The sequence below is a fragment of the Ochotona curzoniae genome, unplaced genomic scaffold (genome assembly GCF_017591425.1).
Source record: "Ochotona curzoniae isolate NIBS_2020 unplaced genomic scaffold, NIBS_Ocur_1.0 contig_2927, whole genome shotgun sequence".
Taxonomy (NCBI): Eukaryota; Metazoa; Chordata; class Mammalia; order Lagomorpha; family Ochotonidae; genus Ochotona; species Ochotona curzoniae.
In genome coordinates this window covers 2,422,501-2,444,289 of record NW_024465654.1, presented here as the reverse complement: position 1 = coordinate 2,444,289, position 21,789 = coordinate 2,422,501, and the positions used below count along the sequence as shown (strand labels likewise).

The 21,789-nt window shown below is 44.9% G+C and overlaps 1 protein-coding gene across 2 annotated transcripts in view; it reads left to right on the top strand.

Moving 5' to 3' along the window:
* ANO2 (anoctamin 2) overlaps positions 1-21,789 on the top strand; it is a 246,767-nt gene that overhangs the window by 38,683 nt on the left and 186,295 nt on the right. For both annotated transcript variants that reach the window (XM_040979008.1, XM_040979007.1), the window contains exons 4-5: positions 17,819-17,970; positions 19,789-19,843. In XM_040979008.1, coding sequence (XP_040834942.1) covers positions 17,819-17,970; positions 19,789-19,843 — 207 coding nt within the window. The remainder of the gene's footprint in view (positions 1-17,818; positions 17,971-19,788; positions 19,844-21,789) is intronic.

Genomic DNA, 21,789 nt, shown 5'->3' with positions numbered 1-21,789 from the left:
AGCTATGCTCACCGCTATACCACCAACGCTTATTTACTTATTTGAAAAGTGGAGTTACAGAAAGAGAATCTGTAGCCTACTGGTTCACTCCCCAGTGGGCTATAGCAGTCAGAGCTGGGCCAGGTCAAAGCCAGAAGCCAAGAGCTTCTTCCGTAGGTACAAGGGAATAAATACTTGGGCCATTCTCTGCCACCTTCCCAGGCACAACAGCAAGGAGCTAGATCTAAAGTGAACAGCTGGGACTTGATGCTGGCACTGCAGGTGGGAGCTTAACCAGCTGTGCCACAGCACCAGTCCTAAGCATACGATTTTTGTAGAGTGCAGTGAAGGAGTTAGTTTAGGGGCATGTTTTCTCGGGTATGTTTTAAAATTTATTTTTATTAAAAGCAGTGTTACAGAGAGAGAAGAGAGACAGAGAGAGAGAGAGAGAGAGAGAGAGGGAGCGAGAATCTTCTACTTGCTGGTTCACTCCTCTAATGGCCACAGTGGCCAGAATGGAGCTGGTCTGAAGCCAGGAGTCAGTGAGTTTATCCAGGTCTCCTAGAGGGGTGTATAGAAGCCCATAGCTCTACTGTTTCCCCAGGCCATTAGCAAGGAGCTGGGGGGAGGTGGAGCAGCCAAGACCCAAACTGATGCTCATATAGGATACTGGGCCCTCAGTGGAGCTGCACCGTGATGTTGGGCCCATCAGATATTTAAGTGCATTCTCAACTCCGAGACCACCATTAGTTTTCTTTGTGACTCAGTGGACGACCAGTGTTGATGGACCTCCTGTGCTCAGAAAGTCTTTGAGAGGTGCTTGGGCTGTAGGAACCAGCCAAGTCCTCTCAGGGCTGACAGGGAGCAGGGAGAGCAACAAACTCAGACATCAAAGCAGTGGCAGAGCCTTGTGTCAAATGGCAGTGACCTGCGCGTAAAGCCCAGACCCTGCTTGTCTCTGTGGTGGGCGGAGAGTGTATGGCGGTCAGCAGAATCATGTGGGTGCTCTGTGAGACTGCAGACATAGCAATGAAACTTGTCCCAGTGTCTGGCTCTCAGACGTGACACAGGTGGACACTTCTGGCATCTTCTTGAAAGTTTAACCACATGGCCCTGGACTGTCTTTGTTGTCATCGGATGCAGTGGCTTATATTTGACCTCACGGGGGTGTTACGAGCAGGCAAAGGGATATAGCTTGGTATGTGGGGTCGGATGCATCTGTTTGTACAAATTAGTCTGAGACTCTGATCCCAGGGGTGGGGGTGGGGTTAATGGAGCTCCTGAAGTGGGAAGGAGCATGGCAGGAGAGATAGGCTGATCCAGGAGGGTTAGTGCTGGGCCACTTTCATCTTTTACTTGTGGGCCAGCATGGTGACAAAGGGGAAGCTAAGTCACGTTTACAGATAATGGCATCCTGGCAGAAGGGGGAAAGTGGAAGGAGGACCAGGTATGGCATGGGTCAGGTTTGTGTTCTCCGGGCCAGTGGAGGTTTGGATCGTAACCCAGCAGGGTCCAGAGAGACTGAGAAGATGGGGAGGAAATCATGAAGTTGAGATCTAAAACCCGGACCAATCTGTTGTTATGCATCCAGGGACTCAGTGTCCTGAGCACAGATATTAATTTGGGGCGGTGGGGAGGGAGAGATCTTAGAAGGAAGCATCTGCTTTTCCAAAAACAACAACACAAAAGCCAGCACTTGGCAAGCGACATTTCACATCCATGAACAGGAGGTGGGGGTTGGCGGGGAGAGGCCTGGTCACTGGCCCTAAGCAGCCAGAGAAGGTTTGAGAAGGGTGTGGACCAGAGGCAGGTGCTTTCTTGCCTTGCTCATTACTGAGGTGGCCCTCTGAGACTGTGGTCAGCATCTCAGCTTATTTCTCATCCACTTGTTATTACTGAAGAATGAACAACCCCTTTCTTCATGCCTGAGGTTCATGATCCCTTATCCTTTTGCAGAAACCCAACTGAGGGGGTCGGGGATGGAGGGGTTGGGAGCTGAACTTCTTAACAAAAGTGTTCTCCACAACAAGATGCCACTGATCTAAGCAGAGGCCACAACACCCCTTCTCTGGAGTGGGTGCAAATCACTTTTGCCCACTCTGTTACAGCTTTGGTAGTTCATACTAAACGAGTGACCGATACTGAAGGAGTCTTGATTACTGTTCCTGGGAATCTGGAAGGATTTTACATGATAAGTCCTTTGCATTTAAGTATATGTCATTAACTTCCAGCAAGGCATAGTTGTTTAGGAAAGCAGGCTTGGAGCGCCGTGTGCTCTGTCCATAGGAGCGATAAACGCTGGTATAAGCAGTGACGATGTGTGTGGAGTGCTAGCTGTGGAGGCACACACAATGCTGAGAACAAGTGTTACTGTTGGTATTTGCTGCAATTGTTGTTCACGGTGACATGTGTAGGGCAATGCACCTGACCTCCGATCGCCTGCTATGCCTTTTTCCCCTTCCCCTCGCTTCACAGCCAACATTTGCAGCACTGAGGGAGACCGATCCCCTTCCTCAATCTCCTGAAGCAGCTCAGACATGGAATCTGTGGCGAGGCAGGAACAGATGGCCTTCCGACTCTGCACTGGGAGATTTCTGTTTCGTAGAGCGTGAGTCCTTGGGGCCTCTGTAAACACGATGGCTTCATGTGCTAGGTCTGTGGTGCAGTCCTGGGAAAGCCAGAAAGATGACTGCTCAGGCCATGTGGAGGGTGAGCAGGAAAGTGCTTATGGCAAGGGACAGGCAGCAGATGTGGCCGGTGGAGATCTTGAGTTTTATATTGGCTCTGCCCTCAAAGGAAGTTTGATTCATGAATTTTTGTTTATTTCAGTTTTTAAAAAAGATTTGTTTTATTCATTTGAAAGGCAGAAGTGAAGAAAGAGCTTTTTCATTTGTTGGTTCATTTCCTCAAATGGCTACAATGGCCAGAGCTGGGCCAGGCTAAAGCCAGGATCCCAGAGCTGCTTCTAGGTCTCCTATGTGGCTGCAGGGACCCAAGCACCTGGCCCATATTCCTCTGCTTTCCCAGATGCATTGGTAGGGAGCAGGATTGGATGTGGAGCATCCAGGACTTGAATGAACCAATGCACATATGGTCTACCGGCAATGTAGGTGGTACTTAACCCCTTGGACCACAGTGCTGGCTCCAGTGGACCAGCCTTAATCTGGAAAAATAAGAATCATTGAAGTAACAGAGAAGAGTGGAGAAGTTCATGGGAAATCAGACTAGGAAAAACCTGAATAAACTGATTGATGGGAGACAAATGTTCATTCTGAGTTTCCTGGTAGCCAAGGCTGAAATGACTTGGGCTCATGTTGTCTGTGTAAATAGCTGTGTGTTTTGTCAAAGGACACAAATTCTTATTTCCAAAGTATTCCTGTTGCTTAGGGATTTGAGTGACATCTAATGGATTTGGATTTTAGCAATGAGTTCAGAAGAGAAGTTGGAATATTCTCTGCATGGTCATTTCTTTCTAAAAACAATCAATTTTAAAGAGAGAGAGAGAGACAGAGAGAGAGAGACAGAGAGAGAGAGAGAGAGAGAGAGAGAGAGAGAGAGAGAGAGAGAGAGAGACCTTTCATCTTTGGGTTCATTCCCCAAATGACCACAATGGAAACCAGGAACTTTGACCTCCATGCTGGTCCCAGTGTGGGTGACAGGGACCCAAGCACTTGGGCCATTTTTCTCTGCTTTCCCAAGCACATTAGCAGAGAGCTGGAGTAGAAGAGGAGCAGGTTGGACTCCAACTGGCACTCTGGTACAAGATCCTGGTGACACAAGCAATGACTTAATCATGACACCAGCCTCATGTACGGCCATTCCTCAAGCTGATTCTGTATAAAACCTGAGGACGTAATAATAACTTCAGTTCAAAAAGAATTGTGTTGCAGGCAAGTTTCTGATGAGCTAACTTGATTTAAAGATAAAAGAGCAAAAATACCATTGAAATTAAATTGTCTTCTGTGGAACCTGTATTTGGAAATATTTATATCTAATCTTTTTCATTTATTAAAGGATTCGTCTTTTTGTTAGTGGAAATAATACTGCCCTTGTGAATTTTCTGATCTGCATGAGAAAACGTGTTTCACAATGAGCTGCTTGTTGTTAGAAAGCACAATTTAGTTAACTTGAATGGCCCTTTAAGAGGAAAATACTAAGTTTATTGAACTTAGTGAATTATTGGAATTTGTTCTCTGAAACACTTTATAGATATTCTTGTTCTTGAAGATTTATTTATTTGAGAGTTAGAGAAAAAGAGAGAGAGAGAGAGAGAGAGAAACCCATTCTGTGGTTCACTCCAAAGATGGCTGTGATGAGCAAAAGGCTAGTTAGGCTGAAGCCAGCTACACTACGACAGCCCCTGCTCCCACTAGAGATTCTGATTTGGTACCCATGGATTTTTGCAAAAGCTCTATTGGAGGACCTCCACCCTCCCAGTTCCTGGTAACCATCTGGCTTCAGGCACCCTGCTAGGCCAGGTTCACAGCCCCTCTTGTTTCTCGGTTATCCAGCCTGAAGTCTTACATTAGTCAAGGTTCCCTATGACTAATGTGAGCAGTGCCATGATCTGCAGTGGGGAGCTGAAGACACAGGAGTGCCAGTGGTATAGTTCTGGCCCAGTTTCCAAAGCCTGGGGACCAGGAAAACTAACTGCCAATGTTTCAGTCAGGTGGCTCCCAGGCCCAAGGAGAAGGGGTGTTGTGGCTCAAGGATAAAGGCAGGAAAGAACAGATGTGCAAACGCGTGTATCAGGCAGAGAAGTTCTCTCTTACTCAGTGGAGATTCAGCCTTTCTATTCTATTTACCACTAGCACCAGCCCCCGATTACTCCATTAGGGAAGGCAAATGCTTTTCTCGGTCCCTTAATATAGAAGTTCATTTCATCTCTAAACACCCTCACACACATACCAGGGTGATGCTTGACCCAATCCCTGGACACTACAGAGCCCAGTCCAGTTGGCACATAAAATGAACTTACACTTTTGAAGTCAGCAAGCTTCTCACAGTGGCATTCTAAAAGATTTGGAAAGTTTGGATAAGGGGGCACCAAATCAGAATTAGAGGCGAGGAGTCAGTCCCTAGTGTTGCACAGCGTCTTGGGAGGCTATTGTTCGCAGTAATTAGTAGATACTGTGTGAACAAAGGGAAGAAAGGAGTGCCAAGTGTGCAATCATAAAGTAAGTCAAAAGTGGGAAAATGTGAATCACTCCATTTTGATCAGTACATACTGTTCACATGTATTGATGTGCCACACTGCGGCCACTGAGTTGTATAATTATTGCTATAAAATGTTTAAAAAGATTTATTTAGTTGAACTAGCTTGCACAGAAAGAGGGACAAGGAGAGACGGAAGAGAGAGAGAGGGGAGAGAGGGGAGAGACAGGAGAGAGACTCTTCCATCTGCTCAAATAGCTGCAGTGTCTGGGGTTGCTGGTTCTGGGCCAGCCTGAAGCAAGAGCCAGGAATTCCATCCAAAGCTTCTGCGTGGGTGGCAGGGGCCCAAACACTGGGGCCATTTTCTGTTGCTTTCTCAGGCACATTAGCAGGGAGATGGATGGGAAGTGGAGTAGTTGGGATTTCACCCAACTATATGGAAATGCCAGCTTTGCAGGCTGTGTCTTAAAACACTGTGTCAAAATATTGGCCCTAGTTATTACAACGGATCTGACTCATTACAAGCTTTGAGTGAATGGTTCCATTTTGTTGAGTTCTTTTCCTGCTGTACACCTATTACTATTTCAGGGAATTGATATTCCAAGTGAATTCTGGAAAATCCACTTAAAGTTAATAATCAGGGACTGTGAGAGGCAACTCACTCATGGTTCCAGAAACATTTTCAAAAATGTTTTTACTTATTTAAAAAGCAGAGAGACAGAGATCTTCCATCCTTTGGTTCACTCCTCAAATGTCTGTGACAGCCAGGAGTTGGGCCAGGTAAAAATCAAAAGCCCAGTTCTCAGTCCTGACTTCTAATACGAGGACCAGGGACCCATGAACTTGGACCATCACCTGCTGTTGGCACATTAGCAGGGAGTTGCAATTGAATCAAAACCAGAGCTGGGATTTGAACCCCAGACACTCCAATTTGGAACGTGGATGTCCTATTTAGTGTCTTAACCCACTGCCCAAACTCCTGCCCTTAAATTTGCATTGTGTAATCCTTATGGATAACTCAGTGACATCGCCTGGATTACATCTCCTCGGCAAAGGAAGGAGGGTGGGCTCTCAGTTTTCCATGTGTCAACTAAGTGATGATTCATGAACCTGTTTTCTTCCCCTAGTTGATGTTTTCTGATAGTCCTAGGAACAGATACATTGTGAGATCATTTATGGTCTTACAATGTCCACCATCTGAAACTGTGGACTAACACGTGAGATAGTGCACCTTGCTGTGGCTGACACCTGCATATGGGGCTGCTCAACTTCCCTGGATTTACATCTCCGGCTGTCCTCGCAGGTCCTTTACTCCAGCTGGACTGCCTTCCTTCAAATCAAGCCTCTCTGTGGAGCCTACATGTATTCCTGTATTTAAAAGGTTATTTATTTATGTATTTGAAAGGCAAAATGATGGAAAAATAGAGGGGCAGAGGAGAGAACCTCCATTTGCTGATTCACTCTCAAATGGCTGCCATGCCAAAGCTTCTAAAACTAGGAGCCAGGAACTTCATCTGGGCCTTCCACGTGAGTGACAGAATAGCAGTTATGTGGTGAATCTTCCACTGCTTTCCCAGGTGCAACATTAAAAAGCTGAATCAGAAATGGAATGTCCAGGACTCGAGCTGGTGTTCCTACATTGGGTGAGGGTGTGGCAGGCAGCAGCTTGGCTTATTGCATTACAGCACTGGCCCTGGACTCCCTAAATTAGACTTCTTCCATTTAGATTCTTGTCAAGAGAACCTATTTGAGTCTTTCCAAGGGCTTTAAATATTTGTGATTCTCCAATGATCTCATTCTCCTGAATAAACAAATATGAAGGTACTTCCAAAAAGTCATGGAAAATAGAATTAAAAGATAAGTTTATTTGTGGGGCAAAAAACATTTTAAGCTCTAACTGTACAAGAGGCCATCATGGAAAAAGCCAATTGTGAAAATACATGGATTTCCTCTGGTCTTGCGCCAAAATAAAAGTTTTAATTCCATTTTTCTGTGAGCTTTCAGAGTGTTCACATGCTACTCATTTCTTGCATCCCAGCCTAAAGCTCACCCCTTACTTAATTCCCTCAACCACCACTGGCCTCACCTTCTTTGAATCTCTAGTCAACCCACAGCCAAACTTTATCTTGTCCATTAGTTTTTCTTCAACTACTTTGGGTGCCTTGATTTTGTGTCTCCAAATATACCACAAGGCCTCCTGGGAGCAAGAACTATATTTTATATGTCTTCTGTGTTCCTGGAAAACTCTAGTATGGTGTTCCATAAATAACAAGTGGCTCAGTAGGTACTATATTTATTGGCCTATTGATGCCAAATAACACTTGCTCTTTCAGCTCCAGCATCTCTTTGGGTCATGGTTCTCAGCAGAGTCTCCCAGCATGATGGGTATTTTCACTCACAGCTCTACAGGGCCACTTTGAAAAGTTCATAACGAAAGTCAAATAGAAAAATAGATTGTAGAATTTTTGGGATCCTTGCATAGGGATTTTATCACACATATTTTCCATGAACTTTTTGAAGATCCTCATGCTCAGGGCATATGCAACACTCAGGAACAGGACTCAGCTCCTGCTCCCTCCATACCCTGGACCACTTCCTTCTCATCTCTTTTGATAGTTTAGCAAGTTTGTGAGCTTTATTGAGGTTGGAAAACTTGTAGATGCTCGGGCACAGAGTCACTGCCTACTTAAGTTTCAAGATGTCTTTGTGGACAGCTTCTTTCTATTACAGTTGTCAGTAACTTTAAAATGAATGTAGATCTGTTGTTGTTTACATAGGGGTAGTTGGTTGTAGGTGGGGCCTTCCTGTTGTTGTCTTTGTTCTAAACATTTGTTTTTAATAGAGGTGCAGCATGGGGTTTGTATTTCATATATTGATGGGTTTTGGGGTGCATGCTCTTTGGTTGTTATTTAAATAGGTTGGAAGGAGTGTAGAGTGCTTTGACTTTGTCATTTTTTTTTGTTTTCTGAAATGCTTCTCATTTTTAAGCATCAGGAAAAAAAAATCAGTTGCAACCAATTTCTGTTGTCCTGGGGGCCACACTCTGAATGTAACATAGGCAGTCAGGAATAGTGGAAGTAAAACATGAAAATCAAATATAATGTGAATGTGAATTTTGTGTTGTTTTTAGACTCACAGTGGGAAAAAAAGTCAAATACATTTTTTTTTAAGTCTTCTAGTCAAGTCTGTCTGAATTGGGTCAGCTTCCACCACTGGGGTAGCTATGACTCAGATGTTATACTCAGTGCTGGTCGAATGGAAAGAGGGAGGCTGTGGCTAGATTAACCCCAAAGTTTACTATTTAAATTGGGGTGCTTTTGAGAATTTAAGAGATGTTGATAATGATGATGTCAGGACAACAGTAGTAGCAGCCAGAACTGTCAGGAGTAAGTGGGACTTGTGGTTATTCTCCTAGTAGGAGATATGAAAGCAGGGTGCCCAGCATGGCTGTGGCTGCTCCTGTGATGTGTGGGAAGTGGCTGATGGAAAAGGGTAAGGCAGAGAAACAGACAGGAGCAGATGGTTGCTGGTGTTGGGTACTCATGGGCTGAGCTGTCACTCAGAAAGAGCTTGTTTGGTGATGGCTGACTCAGCTCCTGAGCTCTGTTACATTTTCTAGGATCTTCAGAACTGGTTGGTGTGTTATTGGTTGCTGGGGGTTGACTAGAGTGGGAGCACATACCCCATACTAATTGGAAACATTACAAATTGGCTCCCCTCCATCTGTCTGTACTCTACTTCCAGGTGGTGGCTAAACATTTAGCAGCTCTGCATTGGTCAAGAACCCTGAGAATGGGAGCTGAGTGCAGAGTCAGCCTGGGGACCCATATCTGGCTTGTGGCTGGGCCAGGTTGAGCATGAGGCTGTTATGGGATTCCAGCATTGGGCATGTAGGGTGGGTGCTGTTGATAAGCATTAGGGAAGGACCAAGAATGACAGTATGTATGTCAGGGACCCTACATGATTCTGTATCTGCCATCTGTCAAATGTTAATTTCCTGCCATTCCACTGCTTGCTCTGCTTCAGCCATAGGACAGCCTTGCTGTTCCTCCAAATGCCAAATACCAAGCTTGTTTCACTGGCAGGCATTTTTGCTTTCCATTCCCTTTGGAAATGTCTTACAGTTTCCCTTACCTCCTTTAGACTTTGTTTTTGATGTCCACTCTTTACCCAGACCCCTCTTGGTCACCCTGTGTGTAAAGTATTCCTCTCACTCAACCCACACTTCATCCTGTTATTTTGGTTTGTCTTTACGACATGTAGTGCTAACTGATGCTGAATCATTCTTTGGTGTTTGTCGGCATATCCACTGGATGGGAAGCTTGGTGAGGGCAGCAATTTTTTTTGTGCTGTATCAGTAACACTCAGGAATTGCTTGGATTCCAGCAGGACCACAGTCACGTTCTTGGTGAGTGAAAGAATAAGGTACACGAGCCAGATGCACCAGGTGACTTTCTGGAGAGCAATGTTGAGATGGATTCTGTGTGTCCATCTAAGAGCAGTAGAAAGCAAGGTGGTGATCAGTTCCAGATGTCTGCAAGGGCAGGACATGGTTCAGCAAGGTAGCATGGGTGCTGTTAGTAGCCATGCACCATCTGGGTCCCCAGGATTCCCCTTAGTTATCGAAAAAAAAAAAAAAGAAACATATTTAGGAAGAGTCTAGTTGTACCTGGAATGGGGCTGCATGTATGTGAAAGGTCCTTGACTTCTAGAAGTTTACATTATTTTCCATCCATTCATGATCCTGTTATCCAGCATTCATTGATCCAACATTCACACATCACCATCCAATATCTATCTACCCATCTAGTCACCATTCACCCACCCAACATCCATCCATCATCCATCCACCCACCTGTGAATATTTATGAAGTGTAGCTGTGCACCAAACACTCTGCTGTGGTCTGATGATTCGTTGGAAACTATAGTTGTTCTCTGGTTTCTTTTGGTTTATGTGTGATGAGGGTTAAGACATTAATATGACCTGTCATGAAATGAATTAAGAAACACACATGGAAGAAAACAAAAACGGGAGCTACAATGAGAGAGTCAGCTAGAGGAAACCCATAGAGGTAGGGTGCTGAGGAAAGGCACCATTTGGGCTGAGATCTGAAAGCTGGGTAGAAGTTCTATAGGTGGGGGGGCAGGTGGGCACCTTCCTAGGACAGGGAAGGACGTGTCCTCAGGCCTCAAGTTCACTCTGCCTTGTGAAGAACTGAGGGAAGCCAGATGAGGCAAAGCACAGAGACCTTGGCTGCAGAGAAAGGTAGGAGGCATGGCTCCTAGGGGCTTGGTTGTCAACCATGTGATCTTAACAGTGGATTTTATCCTTAATTTTAAAAGTCAGCAGTTATTCATGATTAGAGGACATGTTGACATCAGAATCAAAAGCCATAAAGGAATACAGAATTAGAGAATTAGGTGCATTTTTTAAATACATCATTATCCAAGTGCAGCGTTGGGGCTGATGGGGGTTGAGAAGAAGGCACAAGTAGGGAGGAGGAGACTGGTTAGCATTTCCTTAGTGTACACGCACAGTATCCACCTTGGGCTCTTGGTTGTAACTGGCCTTAGCAGCTCTTGGTGTGGCTTCTCTTGTGCAGACTGGATGGCTTCATGCCCACTTGCATGTGTAAGTGTGCTTAGGGGCTGCAGGAAGGGACATCTCTCTGGCAGTATGGGATGCAGGTCTTGGATCAGAATGTGCATGTATACCCGAATCAGGCACCTGTAGGAGGATGAGGACAGTGAGCATGCTTGGCTGCATTTCTTCCTCCTTGCATTCTTAGCCCTTGTACCCTTCAAGCTTTGTGATGTTTGGCGTCTCTCTGTGTTGGAGCCTTTTGGAATTAAAGATGAGTAGCAGGTGGGATGGGAACATTCAGTTGAGCCCTGCCTCCCAAGATGAAGAAGATGATGTGAATAAATAGCAGCGACTGAACCTCAATAATTATTCAGTGCCCGGAGGAAGAGAAATAAATAAAACACAGATAAATCAAAAGCAGCAGATAATTGGAATGAGTTCTTACTGACACATGGCCTCCCCTCTGGGACACATTTCCCATACTAATGCCATTCTGGAATCTTCGTGACTGACTCTTCTGGCTAGTTGTGAGAAGAGACCCGCTTAGGTTATTACAGATGAAATTGCAGATCAGTAAGATAATATTTCATCTTGCTCACCTTATTCAGGGACTTAGTTGGATTTCCTAGTCAAACGTTTCGTGCCTCAGTTTCTGCATCTGTATGATGGGAGAGATTGGCTTGTGTACTGCTACTGCTGCCTTGGTTTGCTGCTTTGCAGGAAAGCACATGAGTTTAATGCAGAAAGGAAGCAAATCAGTTTACAGACCACACTGCCTTGCCTCTCTGGAGGGGAGAGACTGAGGGAGAGAAGGAGGGGAAAAAAAAGCAGTAAGACAGAAAGGCATCTCAGTAAAATCTTTAGTCTGTGACCGTGAGGCCAGAGTAAGGTTTTATGAGAACCACATTGTTGCCCAGGAATAAAAAATAAGAGCAACATACTTTAAAAATTATTTATGATTTTAAGCACATGAAAGGCGTATCGTGTACCCAGGGAGGGCATAACGGGGAACAGCTGAAGAACATGTGTCTTCTCATTTCTGAGGATGTTCATCAGTCTCTGATGTCCAAGCATAACAGTAATAACAGTGCCACTGCTGATTGTACTGTTGCTAATAGAGAAGATGGGCTGCTTTTCTTGGATCCTGCTGAAGAGTGTGAGCCACTGGGTTTGGTGGGAGCTGGAAGGGATGCTCCAGGTCACTTCCTTCTCTAGGCTGATCATGGAGCCCTGTCAAAGGATGCTGGTGTTAGAGGAGTCAGCAGATCTGAGTTTCAGGCCTGACTCTACCACCAGTTCTGTCATTCTGTGTGCCCTTGAGTTTCCATCTTCTCATCAGTAAGGTAGAAATGCTGATATTATTTGGTGGGCATACTTTGTAGAGTTTTCATGGACACCCAAGGACATGATGCCCGTGGATACACTGCAAGGCATTCTGTATGAAGAAGGGATTGTCAGCTGGCTTCCTCAGTAGTTGAAGCAATCAACTAACATGTTTAGGAGTTGGCATCCGAGAGGTGCCTAGAAATGCCTGTGCCACGAATGCATGTTTTTTTTTTTCGTTAAATCTTTGAAGTCATGGAATGTTAGACTTGGGCAATACTTTAAGAGCCATTTAGTCCAATTCTCTCTTTTCATGCTTTGTTAAGTGGGTTGGACAGCACTTAGCCTAAGGCCAATCACCCACCACAGCTGAGTCAACCTGAGTACTCTATTCAATGCGCCATGAATTATGGAATTTTTCCATCTAATGGTTGGGAATAGATGCCATTTCCTGTTGCTTCCAGATTTGGAAATACTTGAGCTTCCTCACATCCATGCTACTAACCTCTCAGATCTCTGTGCCTGGCTACCCTTGGAGGGGGCTCTGTCTTACCGTGTCTGCCTACCCTTGGAGGGGGCTCTGTCCTACTGTGTCTGCCTACCCTTGGAGGGGAGTTGGAGGGGAGTCTGTCCTGCAAAATCTAGTTTCTTTGGCCTGCCTAGACTCATAGTTTCTGTCTTCCCAACTTTGGGAGTTGGCTGGACTCCATTTGTTTTCCTATCTGCTGTCAAGACATGGAGTTCATCTTGTGTGATTCTCATCTCAGCCCTGTGTTGTCTGCTGTTCAGTACCTTGAAAACCATTATCTCCTGGATCTTGGCTGGGTGCTTTGGTTTTTGAAAGGGAAAACATGGCCCCTATTACTTCATAAGAGCAAATGCAAGTTTCCCAGTGCTTTCTGCAGGGATGAAGAAATAGAGGACAGTGATCAGTCACACAACCAATTAATGTAAGAGAGGACCCGGACCCAGGAAATTGATGCAGTGGGCACTTGTATGCATACCAGGCACTGGGGGTAACGACCCTGCTTTTCAAGATCCACAGTCTACTGGGGAGATAGACAAAAGACCCAAGAATTAGGGATGTGTGAGTAAACTATGATGCATTTTATCATGCAGATGTTAATTCGCAGCATAGTAGGGGAGCAGGACAGGAAGCAAATGTTCAAAGAAAGTTTCCGAGGTAAGTTGATAGTTAAGTCTTGTGGGGAAAGAGAGGTAGGGGATATACAGGTGGAAAGGAGGTGGGGAGGGGGAGATGATGTAGGAGTAGGTACAACGTGGAGGTGTGGAGAAAGAAAGCAGGTCCTTTTCCCTCCATGCCTAGTGTCCACAGTATTGCACCATGGGGATCTATAGCTGTTTTATTATGAATGTGCATTTGGCTCCATTCCCTACAGAGGCCCTGACATCTGGGAATTCTCTTCCAGCAGTTGGCTCCTGTGCTGTTTTGGACTGAAGGCCTTTCTTTGTGGCCAGTCTTCTTCAGGACTGTGGATTAGCTGCCACCAGGAGGTTCCTGGTCTTTACCACTGTAGCCCTTTTTTCCCCCTGAAGGTGACAATGACATTGTTTTCTGTCATCTGTAGCACTGCCCATCAAGAAACTGTGGAAATGTATCCTGATTTTATTCCTGGTTCCACTAAAGACAAAGCCCAGGATCTTACTCCTTCAGCTAATGTCTCTAAGTGAGCCATTGCATCCATGGCCAAATTGTGTCTTGGAGGTCTTTGGCTAACCTCCTACTGGAGCTAATTGTGAGGTTGTCAGTCTGCCCTGAGTCCTTACTGGTCCTGGGCTCCAGAGGAGATGGGCAGAGAAGCCTGTCAGCCAGCAGAGACTTTACTCTTTTGACATCTTTCCCCAGGCTGGTTGATTTCCAATGAGGCTGGTTATCTTAGGGCTATTGGGGCACCAACCTACGCTACCCCAAGATGGAAGCTGCTGTGGTCAGTGCTGTTTCTCCCAAGGTCATCCCTTCATTCAGAAATGGGGAACATTTGCAACAGTGTTCTGTCCTTGTGGAGCTGTGGCTGGTTGTTTGTCCAATATAAGTAAAATCACAACTGTGATAAGCGCTGTAAAAGAGCAATTTGGGCCCACGGAGAACTGTGAAGGTGAGACTTGACCTTGTCTGGAAGCCAGGAGAACCCTTACCCAGAAGTTATGATTGAATGAGACCTTAAGTGTGAACAGAGCTGGTGAAGGGATGGAGGAGATGAAGGGTGTGCAGGACTCTGTGTGCTGGGGAAACAGAACCTGGGACGGTGGAGCAGGGTAGAAGTCGAGAGCCTGTGGGGTCCCATGGGCTGTGTAGAGAATGTTAGTCTCTGTTCTAACAGTCATGGGAAACTTCTGAAGGCTTAAATATCTTTTTAAAAGTTTATTTTTATTTTATTTGAAAGACAGGGAGGTCATCAAAGAGACAATCAAAGAGAGCTCTTTCGTTCATCGGTTCACCCCTGCAAATGCCTACAACATGCAGGGCTGGGCCCAGCCAAAGTCAGGAATCTAAAACTCCATGTAGGTGTCCCCCCTGAATGGAAAGTGCCCAGGTACTTGAACCGACGTTGGCTGCCTCCCAGGATGTATATAACTAAGAAGCTGGATTGGAAGTGGAGTAGCCTGAATCTGAAGCAGGCACTCTGATGAATACGGGCAAGGAAAGCAGCATTTAAGTCACAGTGCCAAACACCATCCCTGTCATTGAAGGCTTGTTAGCAGAAAGGGAACACGATCAGTTTGTTTTGCGTGTGTGTGTGTGTGTAAGTAATATTTGTTTGATTTCATTGTGGAGGTGAACAAGAGTGGGTTGCTGGATAGAATATTGGAAGCTAGTAAAATTTTGATGATAATTTTAAAAAATGATAAGTACATGCTCTAGTACTGTGTGGGAGTGTTGACACTAAGAATCGTTGTCTTATAACTTTCTTTAGTCTAAGTATATCCAAAGGATTCCATGGAACACTTACACTAAAATGATGTTCATAGTTTATTTGAAATTCAATTTTAAGTGCATCTACTGTATTTTTATTTGTTCAATTTGGCAAGACTAAGCAACAGAAGCTGTGGGGGATTCCAGTGACTGCTGGGGTTGGAAATGTGGTGGCCAGTGGAGAAAGGGGATAAAGAAGAAATAACCATAGCTGGTCTGGAGGGCAGAGCCCAGCTATTAGCTTGTCTACCTTGTCTGTCTGATCTTGGTTCAGATCTTTAGCTTCTTTTGGCTTTGCAGTGGATTTTCAAGATGGACACTGAAGTCCAATGAGAGCCAAGCACACAGCTTAATAAATGGTCCATGCCACTAGCAATAAGCAGGCTCCTTAATTTTAGATGGCAGCCTCACTCTTCTTCCACAACTTCACTCAATTAGCTTCTCAATTCAGAGTCCCAGTTTTGTCATGTTCTCAGCCTTTACTCACTTGTCATTGCCCTATGTGGCAGGACTTCTACATGCTGGTCCCAGTTTGCCCTTGTGCCACAACTGTCAGTGTTCAAATCCCAGCAGGGCCTAATACTCCTGGGAAACCAGTTTATTTGATCTTCTTTAAACCCAGCTTGAATTTGTCTACCTTTCTGTTTGCTTGAAATGTGTTTGCCTATATGTGTTTGAGCCTTTTTTTCCTCTTAAAAACATTTATAAAGTAATGTTCATCTTGCTGTGATCAAAACGTTGTAAGGCCTATATTGAAAATAAAGTGAGTGAAATGAATGCCCATTACTTGGAAAATTGCTAAATAAACTGGGCTTCATGTCTACTGTGTAATGGCAGACACCCACCGAGGTAACTTCACAGGAACCAACCTGAAAAGTACCCATTGTATGCTGCTACATGAACATGATCAAATACAGAACAATATGTGGACCGTGATCATTATGGTCTTGAAAAGGTTCCAGTTGTTTGAGAAATGTTCAAATAGTTCATGGAAAATGCATATTGTAGAAAAAAAGAACTAGGTACTTTTCTTGTCTGGCCCAAAATAAACTGTTTAATTCCATTTTCAGCGAACTTTGGGAAGCACCCTTACATGCGTATGAAAACACTGGGAATAAAACATTTTCCAAACTGTTGTTAATAGAGATTTCCTTTGGAGAGGAGGAGGGAGCTAGGTTGAAAGTGAAAGGAAACTCTTAACATACTTTCCTGGTTTTGATTTGTTCAATTGTTTTGATTGTGTTGATTTCATGACTCATATTACATAAAATATAAAGGAAATGCTGAGAGGAAATCCACTGTGATTATATTTTAGTTGTTGAATGGAAAAGATTCTTTTCCCCCTTCTACTTTTAATGATTTTTATTAAAGAGCAAAATTATAGCAAAAAGAGTTACTCTCTGTGAAATCCCACTGAAATGCAGCTCCCTCTATGAAACCTTTTGCTGATTCCTCCATGGGATGTGCTTTCCCCTTTCTTTGAAACTTCAAAGCACTTGGTGTATTTTTGGTGGCATTTATCTCTGTCTGTCGTGTTAAGTATTTCATCCATGTCTTTCTGCCCCTCTAGACTCCTGCAACGTGAGGCTGTCGTGATAGAGTAGAAAATAGGCTTTCAAGTTGGGCTCTCTATATGCTGGCTTGTGTTACAATGATCTATTGCAGAGTGATAAATTAGCTCCAATTTAGAATCTTAAAGCTAAAGTCATTTTTTATTCTATCACGTGACTTCTTGGTTAGGAACTTGAACAGAGCGGGGGTGATCCCTCTGCCCCATGTGGTGCTGCTTGGGGTCACCTGGTGATGTTGAGCTTGAAGAGGATAGAGCAGTGCAAGAGGTTTCACAGGCTTACCACTGGGCAGGGAGCTAGATGCTTGGGTTTTGTGAAGTGCTTTTCCTTCTCTGAGTGCTCTTGGGATTTTTTTTTTCCACACGGATGAATGTCCAAGGGAACATGGCAAACTAAGGCAGTAGCTGATCACGCTCCTTAAGAATGAAATTGGTACGGGGGGTTCCTACAGGTCAGGTGGCCACAGAGCCCACCCATGTTCAAGGATTATTGGAACAGAGATTTTACATTTAGAAAGCAGCATTTGCTTACAAAATTGTGCCCATCACTATTGTCTCACATTTTTGCAATTTCTGGGTCTCAGTTATTACATGCAAGTTAGACCAAAATGCAGAAGAGTATGCAGGTGTGTGCAGAAGAGTATGCGAAGAGTGTTGTGCATGATACCTAACTGTTTGTGCTATAGACATTAGTGATGATTTTGGTATTCTAGCTCTTCCTCATTCAATAATATTTTCAAAGCAAACTCATGGAAAAAACACAGATAGTTCCTAAGAAAACATCCAAATAAAGCGATGATGGATGATACGTGTGTGGAAGCATGATGTCATTGTAGGTCACAGCCATTGGATTGATTTGACATGAATTACTCCAAACTATGTGGATTGTTGACTCACCCATCTGAGCCACTATGTTTTCATCACAGCGTGATAGTAAGATCACCTTCTTAGCTGAGTTTCTGTGAGCACTGGAGCTGATGTGGGCCAAGCACCTCCTATGGTGATTACAATGTAGTTGATCTTCAGTTTTTCTTACAATGGTAAAGTGCTCGAGTAAGTTGGGACTCCACACTTTTGGGCCTATATTGCTCACCTCTGTTGAACAATTCAGAGTCCTTTGGAAGGCAGTGAAGCAATGGGGGAAATGAAAGTCTTCTTGTGACCCTCAGGTTCCTCCTCTCTTTGTGTGTTTCCCCTCCCAGGAAGCTGTATCCCATGAACTTTAGCTGTGAAGTCGCTCTTCTCCTCAGACCTTTGGCTTTGCTTTTCACAGATGTATGAAATCAAGGCAGGAGGCAGCATCGCCAAGACGTTCAATGCGATTCTGCAGAAGTTGAGCTCACCGCTGCAGCCCCGAGTTCCAGAGCACAGCAACAACCACATGAAAAACCTCTCCTACCCATTTTCCAGGGAGAAAATGTACCTGTGAGTATGGAAGCGGCTCGACCAGGATGTGAGAGGGAGTGTTAATGGACGCTGAAGTCACTGTGTGCCTTAGTTCTGGGGCTCACAAAGTGGGTGCCCGATGCTTGGGAGAGAGGAGAGGAATCAGGCTCTGGTGCTGAAATAGCCTCTGTGCTTGGAAATCCCCTTCTGCACATGCGATTTGCCCAAATATCCTTGGTGTATGTCCAGGGAAGAACCTGCCAAGTGTCATTTTGCATGATGGATGGAGAACCACGGAGCAGCTCATAAACTTGGACTCTGTGTAAAACAGACACCTGTGGGGAAACTGTGCTGCCCACTTCTTCACTTGATATGTTTTCACTTAATGTGATAAGCCACAGAGAAGGTGAAAGAAGCTTCTGGACTTCTCTATCCCCAGTTGCTTGCTCAGGCTTCCTCCCTGTGCCCCACCTGAGTGGATGAATAAAAACGCTTCACAGGAAAGAGAGGGAACCATGGCTGGGAAGTGGGAGATGTGGCAACCAAGCAGGGATTCTGAGAAAATGGGTAACCATCAGGAATGCTAAGAAGTTGGATGAGAGAGGGGAAGGCAGGGCATGAGAAGACAGAGAAGGCAGGACCTGTTCTCTTGAGGAGATGGCATTCACAGGGCAGTGGTCTTGCTGGTATGTTAGGGGATAATTTCATACACCTGTGTATGTTTTTCTTTTGCATACACCGCCCTCCCATCACTGAATCCTCACACCTGATTGTGCAGGGCCAGCCAGCTATGGCCACCCTTCTCTGATGGGGAGGAAACTGAGCTCTGGGACCTGTCCACGGTCACACGGCCACTGGCCTGCTGTCCCTTGTGCTGCTGCTTTTCCTGCAGCTGGCTTCGTCTAAGCTTCCCCTTGCCTGGGCCCTTCACGCATGCTGGCTCCAGCCTCTGAACGTGTGGCCTCGACCTCAACACACCTTCATTCCTTTCATTTATGCTGCCCTCCAAGTCCAGTGGATAAGCACCTGCACTTTGTGAACACTGTGTTCTTCCCGACTAGCTGTGTGCCCTGAGCAGTCTTTGCAGAGAGCTGTGTTGTCATCTTCTGCTTTGTATCCATTACTTGTAGACACCTTCCCCCGGGAACTGGTGGCTCGTGGGGGAGCTGGCAGAGGATTTCATTCATTTCTTGGCCTCTTGCACAGGGCCCTAAGCACAATCTCACTCCACAGGGACATTTTCTGAGTACAAGTTCAATGTTTCAAGTTCATACCAGATTCAAATCTTGCCCAATTAAACTTGATATCTTACTGATGAGATGACAATGATAACCTGAAATTAAATTTCAGAAAACAAAAGGGATTATAATTCCAACATCCTAATACTAGACTCATTAAATGCTTTTTATGTCTAGCCAACTGTATGTGTATTTCATATAATATATAGTTTCATTTTGAAAGCTTAACCTGGTATAATATTTTTTCAATCACAGTACAATCTGTAAATAGCAGAATTTTTGCTTTTTAATGATTGGGTGATAATCTGACATATCAACTTTAGAATTGCTTTATATCTCCATAATATTTAATATAAATAATTTAACAAGCATTTCTCAGTGCAGTTTTCTGCTCTGGACTTTATCCTATGTGGTAGAATTCTTTGATAAGATTTCAGAATTAATGGATTGGAAGGCACAAACCCTGCAGGTGTGTGTGAGTGGCATTACCTTCTAAACTTGCTGTGTAGCTTTTCTCAGGTTTGCCCTGAACCCAGCTGGGGGTGGAGGTATGCACGCTGGTTTCAGGGCAAGGATGATGGCCTGAGTTTATTGTCTGCTCTCTATTGTCTGTCTCCAGGTACAATATCCAGGAAAAGGACACCTTCTTTGATAATGCTACCCGCAGTCGCATTGTAAGTAGTTGGATGTGCTACTAATTGAGTAAGCAAGAGGTTGAGGCAAAGTTGGGGATTCAGCTGCCAGAGCATCCTTTTCCCCTTTCTAATATCTCTCCTCATTATTTGCTTAATGCTGCCTAGCAACCAAATGGCATATCCAGGAGCTTCCTCAGCCCAGTAGCAGAAGCAGCAGCAGCAAACAGCTCGTGTGCTAGTGTGTGAGGAGTATCTTCTTTTTACGGGTTCTTCAGAAAAGTTCTTCTTGGGATCACAAAAACAGGAAATGTTAGAGTCATTGGGCACTTGAAATATGTCCTTCACAATTGAGGAAATGTGGGCTGTGAGAAGCAGTGCATCGGAAAGCAAACGTCACAGAGTAGTGTCAGAGCAAGGACTGGAACTCGTGCCTTGCTGGAGCACCGTGGTTGGTTATGTGTTTTCCTTTCTTCTAGCTGTCGTGCCAAGAGGTCATGTGCATTTCTATCACAGAAAGTGCTAAAAGTTAGCAGTCTTTTCAAGAACGAAACTGTGAGCCCATGCGATAGAAAATCAGTATTCATGATCTCCTTTTTCATGTGTACATTTTGCCTGTCATATCAAGCTTTTGCATTTTGTAAGAGTTATAATAAAAATCTGTAGATATCTCGAGTCCCTGCAGACCCAACCTGACCTAGACAGCATGTCCTGTCCCTGATGAAGTCATTTTCCAGACCTGGAGGTCATTCAGCCCAAGACCCAGTGGAGAAACAGGGCCCCAGGAATGCCAGAAACTCACTCTTGCCCTTGTGTGGAAAGTGCAACAACTGATACAGGAGGGGGAATAAAGATTCCACATCTAGAAGGACCTCCCAACCTGTAGTGTGATGAGAAAGATAAGAAGGCTGAGAAGGGACAGGTGCCATGAAGTTACAGAACACCGTAGTCATGGTGTAAGCCTGTCCTTAACTATTGACTGCAGGACACACAAGACAATCTCTCATGTCCCTTAATCCCGTGCTATAGAAAGACTTAAAATGAGCATCTGATTTCTTTTTGTCTTTCCATGAAAAGAGGCATAAACTTGGCATTTTCCTGGTTGATGTTATTACAAGCCAATGAAGTCTCACAGTCTCATGACTGTGGGGGAGTTATAGGGTGTTGTGGAGATTACCCGATAATTGCAAAGTGCCTCTTAAACAATACAAGCCCATATCCATGCTGTTCCCAATTATTATTTGCTGCTGAATTATGGTACTGTATTATACGCAAAATTAAACACTCTGGGGCCTCTTGCTGCTGGAAGTTATTTATTTCCCACCCGCTCTGAGCCTGTGGCTGGAATACGGCATGTAAATGATGATGCAATAACATGTCTTCTTTCCCTGAAATTTCTTCCCTCCCTTCCTCTCCTTCCCTCCATCCAGGCCACATTGTGAAAAGGGAGAAAAAGAGTCTTGAGTCTTGTTCTGCGGTCAGCACTGCTTTGGGCCACATCTATGTCTGTGTCTTTGTTGGCGTCTGAGCAGCCCACCTGTAGGTCCCAGGGCAGCTTGGGGCCCATTAGGAGGCTGCTTGGCCCAAAGGTTTCTATTGACTACCTGTGCTCCTGAATCTTCTGCAGTGAGCATCCCTTCCTTCCCTATGGGAAGTGGGGTCTCTCCCACAGCTAAGGGTTTCTGTACAATGCACTTGTCCATTAGGCAGGCATCCTAGCAACCTGCCCAGAACTGCTGTCTGACCGGAGTGACAGAGGAAGCCCAGGATATGTTCTGTTTAGGCAGTAAAACGGTTGGGAGAAAAATCCTGCTGATAAATAGTAGCACCAATGGCCACAGATAGCCCTTCTTGCCATTGCCTCTTGTGCTTAGGAATCTGCTGCTGTTGGCCCCACATCCTGTACTTGCTCAACGGCTAGCCAGCAATGCTCAAGACTGGGGAGATAGGGGTGGCCTCCCCTGTCTTGAAGGGAGAACTACACCTTC